This window comes from Rhagoletis zephyria, unplaced genomic scaffold (genome assembly GCF_001687245.7).
Source record: "Rhagoletis zephyria isolate East Lansing unplaced genomic scaffold, Rhagoletis_zephyria_1.1 Rzeph_scaffold_05559, whole genome shotgun sequence".
NCBI lineage: Eukaryota > Metazoa > Arthropoda > Insecta > Diptera > Tephritidae > Rhagoletis > Rhagoletis zephyria.
In genome coordinates this window covers 25,015-34,296 of record NW_016162642.1, presented here as the reverse complement: position 1 = coordinate 34,296, position 9,282 = coordinate 25,015, and the positions used below count along the sequence as shown (strand labels likewise).

General features: G+C 31.9%; 1 protein-coding gene across 1 annotated transcript in view; it reads left to right on the top strand.

Annotated features, from left to right (window-relative positions):
• Positions 1 to 374: 374 nt before the first annotated feature.
• Positions 375 to 9,282, top strand: part of LOC108372230 (collagen alpha-1(XV) chain-like) — a gene marked incomplete at its 5' end in the record, with an annotated part of 26,666 nt that continues 17,758 nt past the window's right edge. The window contains one exon of the mRNA XM_017627878.1: positions 375 to 554. Within this exon, the coding sequence (XP_017483367.1) occupies positions 375 to 554 (180 nt within the window). The remainder of the gene's footprint in view (positions 555 to 9,282) is intronic.

The window sequence follows — 9,282 nt, the reverse complement described above, 5'->3', positions numbered from 1 at the left end:
TAAAAAAAAAGTATATGTACGCACTTTATATAGGCACTTTATATTTTTTTTTTTTAATAATATTATAATGAGTTAATTAAGTAAGCTAGTCCAAAGTCTGGTTTCCTTGCTTTGATTTTTTACTTTGGCACAAGGAATTACTATGAACAAGAAACATTATTTCAAAGTCAGATAAGGAATTCAAATTTTCCTTTTTACTGATATTCTTCACCAAAAACAAGCGCATACTAAAATCTACTTGAACTTTTTTTTAGTATTTTGTTTACTTTCTCTACCCTTTCTACACTTTCTGTCATTTCATTTTGTACATACCTTTGCAATTACAAATATTTACACTTATTTAAATTTCCATTTATCTTCTCTCCCATTCGCAGAGTGCAAAATCTTGACTCAATTGTACGTGTCGCAGACCGCGATCTACCGGTGGTCAATACCAGAGGCGACGTACTCTTCAACTCGTGGAAGGGCATCTTTAATGGTCAAGGTGGCTTCTTCTCACAAGCGCCGCGCATTTACAGTTTTAGCGGCAAAAATGTCCTAACAGATCCATTGTGGTAAGTATCCTATTACGGCTACGATTATTATGTATGTACATACTTATGTACGTGTGTACGCCTGCTAAGCCTACTTCGGCCACGTTTTTTTTTTTGGTGTTGTTGTTGTTTGTTTTACCTGCTTCTGTACATTGTGTACACTTTAATCTTTCCATTCACGTTTCATTGTGGTCGCACAGCACATCCATACAACAATGGAGTGTAAGCTGCTTGTTGAAAGAAAAAAAAGGAGAAGAAGAAGAAATGGAAAACAACAATAATTATATTATGTAAACACAAGGCGTGCTCGACTTTGCATTGAGCAAGTGCGATTACGGTGTGTACGTACGCGCCAGGTTACCGACGACACTATCTCGCCGTTAGCGTGTGCTCAGGTGGCAGATTGCCAGCTTAGCCATATTGAAGTTTGAATGTATGTATGTATGTGTGCGGCGCTCGACGTGCCTTAGCATAAATTTCTCTGCGCGAATGTCAGATTTTCTATTAAAATGCGGTCTAATGCAGAATTATGTGCGCTGTAAGTTTTGCTTAGATATCTAAATGCAGATAGATAGTATGTAGCTATAAAAATTTAAATAGAAAACAATTTGAGATTTTGTGCTCAAAGCAGCATTGCAATATTGTACAAGTTTTAATCTTGCTATAGCAAAAATTTACAGCTTATTAATTTCGAACTAAATTGAAGGTATAAGATTACATTTTTAGTAGGAAAATCTAAATTATTTTGCACTGAAGTAGTTCAGTCATCGATGGAATGTTCAGATGTACGAGCTCTGATAGAATTCGACGGTGGTAGCAAAAGAAGAGGAAAGCGTCCTTTGCGGGGCCAATATCAGGTGGGGAAGGACTAAGCTTCACTTGGCATTTCCAATTAGTTTAGTTGGTATAGAAGATAAATGCTTGGCGTGCTTTATTGGACTTTGGTTGTTACAGGGCCAAAAAAGGAAAAGAAGATATCCCTGCGAGCTGCTTCTGGTTTGTGGTGAATTTCTTTTTTTTCCTAGTCTCATGGCATGTAAACCAATAAGGTTCTGAACTGAAAGGGTCCTTAAAAATAAGCTAACTCATTTTTTTTATCTCAAGTATAACGATCTGCATTTCCTGTTTTATGAAGGTGACGTAATCTTAGGGGTTTTCCAAACCAAAAATTTTTCCATCATTCAGTAGCTACTAGGGTATTGCCGTCTCTAAGAAACTGTTAAAAGGTGACCATTAATATACCTATTATATGCTCTATTACAAGGATTTTGTACATCGTACCTTACCTAGACAATTCGTTGACTTTGAAGTTGCCCTCAATATCCCGGTCTCTGACAACCATATTTCTACTTGAATTCCAGAATTATGTGCCATATTTTTCAAAGATCTACTGCATTCGATTAGGTACTTGGCAACGTCTGTAAATGAGCGTAAAGCTTACCGAGCTGCCTAAGTATCCGAGAAGATAAATATTTGTTTCTTACCAGCGTGTCTTTCAGCATGATACAACAAGCACTGCATTGGTTAGGGTGCAAAAAGATATCTCTAGCTAGAGTTTTGTTGAGAAGGGTCCTAAAAAATGTTGAGGCATCGGGTGAGAATTTCTCTATCAATCAACAATAACAGGTACTCTTGTGTAACGATTTAGTCGCCGATGCTTGGGGGTGTTAGATAGCACATACGCCATGGTATGTGAGCAACTTAGGCAGACATGGCTTCTGGCGTTGGGTTTTAAAATACGACTCTTGTAATAACACACTCAAATAATATATTAAAGATACCAAAAGTTAATCGCATGCCGTGGCGTATGAGTTATCAATGGTCATCAACATACATACATACATACATACATAGGGTACATCCTCCCGCATTCAAAAAAATCGGTACTGGTTTTCTCTCGGAAATATAAAATGTACTATATTCTAAATAAGACTCCCGTCAAAATATTTCGAGAAAATATTGACACCAAAATTGTCAATTCCGGCAACTATCTTAAAAGCTCTTTACTGCCTTTCGAAAGCCTAAGGAAGATCTGCTAACGAGGAAGTCTTAGCGTTATGATTTTGGCCTTTTGGCAGTAAGTTTATTAAATATACAATAAATAAAACAATTTTTTTCTTTTTAAAAAAATAAAAACTTGTATATAAAAGGAATTCGAATTAAAAAAATAAATTAATTAAAAAAGAAAATAAAGCAAAACGATATAAAAATATTTTTTAAAATTAAATGAAATTTAAAAAATATGTTTTTTTAACAATAAAGTCTAAAATTAAACGAACGTTAAATTATAAAAATAAAAATATTAAATAAAAATAGAAGAAAATACTAGTACTTAAAAATTTAATTTAATTAAAAAATATGCTTACTTTTAAAACAAATAGAAAAATTATCAAAAATCTAAGTTAAAAAAGAACAAAATTAAATTATAAAAAAAAAAAAAAAGATATAAAAATTAAAAGCAAAATCCATATATGTTTTCTTTTTAAAATAATAAAATCTAAAACCAAACAGAAAATTTTATTGAAAAAAAAAATTATAATTAAAATTTTATAAAATTAAAAAAAATAATTTATCTTCTTAACAATAAAATCTTTAAAAAAAATTAAATTAGTTTCTAAAAAATCAATATTTTTTTTATAACATAATGAAATCTAATAATTAAAAGAAAATTATATTAAAAAAATAAAAAAATTATAGTACAAAAAATATACGCTGCGCAAGGTTTCGAACCCGCAGCTCTAGATTAACAAAAGCCTTTCGAAATATATTTTCATTTGCCTTTCGAAAGACTTTTCACTATCTTAGCCAGAATGGCCCTGTAAGATTTATGTGAGCTGGATGTATTTTAAAATACTTCCAAACCTCGAGTTTTTTTAAATAGAATTATATTTTACAAATAAGTGATCTCTCAGTTATTGATAGCAAAATTAGAAGGCGTTTCCGTGCTTATACCTTTACAATAGGTATGAAGGCTTTGACTTATGAATGAAGTAAAGAAATAAGCAAGTAATTTTTAAGCAAAAAAAAAACCGACTTCAATTCTCATATAAAAATTTAGGAGTACCGTTAATTTTTTCATGATCCAATGATCAGATCTAAATTAGACTAATATGGGACCACCTCTGAGACACTACATTTCTGTTTCAAAAAAGAAAAATCGTGACGTACATAAAAAAATATATATATATATTCCGACGAACTGATAACCTCCTCCGTTTTTGGAAGTCGGTTAAAAATACAGTGGGCAGGTTGTTATAGAGTCTAATGTGGGTAAAATTCTCTGCAGATTTTTAATAGAATTAATATAAGACATAATAAGCGAGACTCTACCTGGTTTAAATATCCTTTAACTCCTCCCTAGCATTGCGTATAAAAATTAATAATATTATTATTTTATTTTTCTTTTTTTGTTTTCAGCATTGTTGTCGGTTCTCTTCTTTTTGCATAGCAATTAAGTAGAAGATTTAGTATGATGTTTTCTTACCACTTTAAGCCTATCGTTCAATTCAATCAACCAGGCAATGCACCTACTACAAAATATGACTATATAACCATCTCAGCCTGTTGAATACACTTTAAAATTGCTCTTTCAAAAACCTAAGCTTTATTTTTACTTTCCACACCAGAACAAATATTTAAGCACGTATGTACATAAACTGCAGAATGGAATTATTTTATTATTTTATTTTACAATCACGAAGGAGAAATAAATAACAAGCCTAAAACAGACTCAAATAATTACTCTGCACAAGCTATGCAACAAATTGAAGTTAAGTGATTACAAAATGTAATTGTTTTATATCTGCAACAGAAGCCACCAAACCACAAGATGGCACGAGATGTATTTATGTATGTTACAGACACGTTACAACTTACAAATTGTGATATGTTTTTCGTATATGTTCGTATGTTTGTAGATGTGTGTATGAGTAGATAAATGTAAATACTTGTATAACACCGGCGACAGAGTTAAGCTTATAAAATGTTGTGGTATTCAGTTATTGCCAGGCAACACTTAATCCCTGAGCGGCATGCTGTTATAGCAAATATCTAAGCACTTAGAGATAAACAAAAAAAAACATATGTATAGTATTTACATACATATACGTAGGCACGTTTTAGGCGTCTATGTAATTGAAGCATAAATTTGAAAGCGTGCAGATTTTAAGATTTCTACACAGAAGTTGCTTTGTGCCTTCCACAAGTGCGTTTGTGCTGCTAACTTGCATACATGCATACGTAGATATATGTATATGTTTATGCTTGTAAATGTACAAGTCTACATATGTCACTATGCATTTGTTCTTAACTGCATACGTATGTACATTCTAGCCAGCCACTACTCTACTCATCTGAATATGTATTTACTTGACTACTGGCAAACAAATAAATATGTCAAGGCTGGAAAACACTCAGGCGCAATTACTTGCAATGGCAAGTGATGAAATTTCATAAATGCTGTAAATGCAAATACTCAGCATGTGAAAATAAATTAAAATTTACCACAGCGCTTAATAGTAGACGATATGAGTGCATAGGCACTTATATGAATAAATGTATGTATGTATGTACTTAAATAGTATATATATTTATTCCATGCAGCACAATTATTATTTTACAAATAACACCAACAAGAATTACAATAGCTGCGCGTACGTGTACGTTTGTGAAGTTAATTTTGCAAAGTCGTCAGCTGGCGGTTATTCAAATAAGTTTCATACTAAATATTTATTACCTGCACGCACTTGTGCACATAGCCATCATTTGCAGTTACAAGTAGTTCGCATTTGCATTAAGTAAATATTATTATTAAGTTATTTTACCATGTGTATAAAAGAATATGAAAAAATCTAAATTCTAACATAAGCAAGAAAAATCACTTGTGTTTCAAACATTAATTAATATTTAAAATAAATTTAAATTATTTTTCTATTTATTAAATACTACATATCAAATAGCCGGCGGGCTTCACTGCGCTTGAGGCTAAAAACATATGGAAGCGGCGAGGAAAGAGCATCGAGGTAAAGCGTCGATTTCAAACGCATTTGTTTCAATTGGGAGAGCGCATAGTGAAGAGCATTGCGTACATACACGTTTGTGATTGAAGCTTTGCTCGTTGCTAGCTCTTCGCTTTGCTCGCCGCTCCACTATGTTTTGAGCCTTAGTAGGATTTTTGTGTTGTTTGTTACCCGTATTGTATTATTCTATTTATTTTATCAACTTAATTGAATCAAATTTTTCAAAAAGGTGGCAACACTGCTCAAAAATATATTTGGCAGTAAAATTTCCTAAACCTCTTCAATTTGGTACCCATATTGTAGTATTTAATCAATTATCAATTAAATTGAATTAAAATTTTCAAACATGTGGCAACCTACACAAAAATACTTTCGGTTGTAAGCGTTCTAGAACCCCTTTCTTTTAACGGCCGTATGGCAATATTTACTTTATCTTATCAATTTACTTAAACTGCAATTTTCAAACAGGTGGTAACTCTCTAATTGTTTCCTTTCTATATTTTAAGCTAGACCTCTAGTAAAACATCAGTGAAAACTGCATTCAATTTCATGCATTAGTTTACGAGTGATTCGCGTATAAACATACGGACAGACAGACAGAAATTTTAAAGATTGTTAGTTTGGGCTTCTATTGCTCTAGTAAAGACCCGTAGTCCGTGGCCCTGAGCATTGCAAAAAGCTCAGACTGGAAGACTGAAGCATATAGCCCAAGGAAAAAGTGAAGCTTATCAACATTAACTTCCATAAAGAACCCTGATCCTAACTCAGAGTCAATTTGGGAGCCACCAGTGAAGATTCGACAATGTATGAGTCTGAGCCCAGTTCCTAAACTAAACCAGCATTCAGCCTCAGTTATAGAATCACTTCAACGAAGGTAATGGTGGCGTACTATTCTGTGGCATTGATAAGATACAAGTGCTCAGGTCTCTGCCGCCAGCAATTTCCGCCTCGTTCCACGTAGTGTAGCGGTAGAGGGTTAAATCTTTGACGTGTGGCATCCACATTTTGAAGCTTAGTTAAAATTTTGCCTTTTAAGCAGGTAGCAGCTCTCTTCAATAATATTGATCTTGATCATGGCTTCCACGTTTATACTATACGTAGGAATTCATTTAAGTTGTAATTTAAATTGATTTTTCTCAGCTAGTGGCAACCCTTGTCATAAATATTTTAGGAATCGATACAGTTATCTTACGGCCTCTCTCATTTGAGGCCCATATGATAATATTTCTTTTAATTAATTAACTGATTTTAACTTTTGAAACTGGTGGCAACTCTCTTAAAGAATATTTTCGAAATAAATCGTTCTTTAACCGATCTCGTTTGACACCTACATTATTGTGCTATTTTATTTAACTTAGTAATTAATCAATTTTGAATTTTTCATAGGTGGCAACTCCCTTAAGAAATATTTTCGAAATGAATTGTTTTGGAATGCCTTTCGGTCGATATCCACATCGTAGTAATAACGTAATCGTAGTTTAACGTATTACGGAATCGATTTTAAATTTTGAAAAAGTTGGCAGCTCTCTTCCAAAGATATTCTATATATTAAATAAGATTCTGCAATAGTGTCTTGCTGGATTAGAAGTAACATATCCATTTCAGATAATCATACAGTGCATATATGTACATGGGGCGTTCCATACCAAAACGGACGGGGTTCACACTTTACGTTTGATTTGTTTCAAATTTTTAGGGTTGATGCATATAAAAATTCTCCATGAAAAAAAAACATTTTTAAAATTTTTTTCTTGAAAAATTTTTCACATTCAAAAAACACTTTCACATGTGAAAAAAAAATTATAATTTTTGAAAATATGCCATCTCAAAAAAATTTAAAAAATTACAATGGTAGCTCTGACTATTGCGCAATATTTTGAGTTATGATTTTTTTTACACCGAAGTTGAGTAAAATGAGTACAATAAAGGTTTACAAATTTTTTTTTAATTTTTTGAGTAAGCAGTTTTGTAGCCCATTAAATTCTAGTATAATAAAGTGCAAGTTTTAAGTGATTGCAAAACTGGCGTTAGTTTTTTTTTCTTTGAGTTTCGCATTTTCTTCCATAAGAAAAAAGTGCAAAAAGCCGTCAGCATAAAAAATATTAAAAATTAACGCAATTTTGCAGTAGCTTAAAACTTGCACTCTGTCACACTAAAATTTAATGGGCTAGAAGACTGCATACTTAAAAAAATTAAAAAAATTTTAAATTTGTAATGTACTCAATTTACTCAACGTCGGTGTAAAAAAATTCATCTCAAATTATAGTAGAGTGCACCTCGTAATACTATACTTAAATATTGAGCAATACTCAGAGCTACCATTGTGATTTTTTTAATTTTTTTTAAGATGGCATATTTTTATTTTTTTAACAAAAAAAAGTGGCAATTTGTAAAATTTTTGATAAAAAAAAATTTTATGTGAAAGATTGTTCAAGAAAAAAAAAATTAGATTTTTTTGTGTGTACGGGTGATTTTTTTAAATTTTTTTCTCGGTTCGTTCTCGAGATATTTGGAAAACTACTAATTCGATTGGTTTTTTGTTTTTGTGCTGTAAAGTTTTTAAAAAATGTATTAATCAAGCTCAAATTTCATACATATTTATTTATAATTTATGTTTATGAATCAACCATAATAATCTGAAACAAATCAAACACATGAAGTGCGAACCCCGTCCGTTTTGGTATGGAACGCCCCATATATGTATGTATGTATTTAAATATTCACCCTTGAAACTGCATGCCAAACCAATTTTGACTTTAAACTTTTGCCATCTTAGTGATCTTTTCTCCAACCTCTTGCGCTCTTAAGCGTACATATTTGCCCATCTTTGTTTAAATATCTGTCTGCGTAGTTGACATTTTCAATGCCTGTCAGCTAACTTTACTGACCACTACATTTGTTTTAGTCATGCCCATTGCACATAGCTGAACTAACTGATTTCAGAGTCAGACCCCTTTTATTGCGTACATTTGTTGCCAAAGTCCTGTTAGTGGTCACAGCTGGCGAATGGTTGAACTTTTAAAGTTAGTGCAGACAGCAGAATAAGCAGAAGAATAAAATGCCAGTTAAAATACTCAAACAATCATGTGTGGCGAATAGAAGAAATGGCAATGAAAGTGACAAAATTTTAAATTCAGAAAGATTCAGTTTTTTTTGTCAATCAGCTTGACTTTTTGATTGAAAAAGGGCTGCCTATAAAAAAAGGGAAACATGCATATTTCAAGAGATTTTTATTTATGTTATAGCAATAAGTTGAATCAATTTAAATCTTCTTTTCTTTCAAAACTTTTGCCATTATTTTCCACATAAGTGAGATTTATTAGTAGTAAGTATGAAAAAATTGTCCATAACATAAAAAAGGAACAGTCCAGCGCCTTCGTCTTGGCCTGCAGGCTGTATCGGAGATACAGCCGTTAAATTTAAACGTAGAATACGTGGTATGGTTAAGAGCATATCCAAGTAAAAAAACAAAAGCACACACTAAGCAAAAAATATCGATAACAAAAGCGATAATAATATCGGTAGCAAAATCGATAAAAACATCGATAAAGAAATCGATGAAAATATTGATATCAAAATCGAAAAAATATCGAAAGCAAAATCGATAGCAAAATCGATAACAATACTGATTACAAAATCGATTACAAAATCTATCAAAATATCGATTACAAAATCGATAACAAAGTCGATAACAAAATCGATTATAAAGTCGATAACAAAATCCATAACAA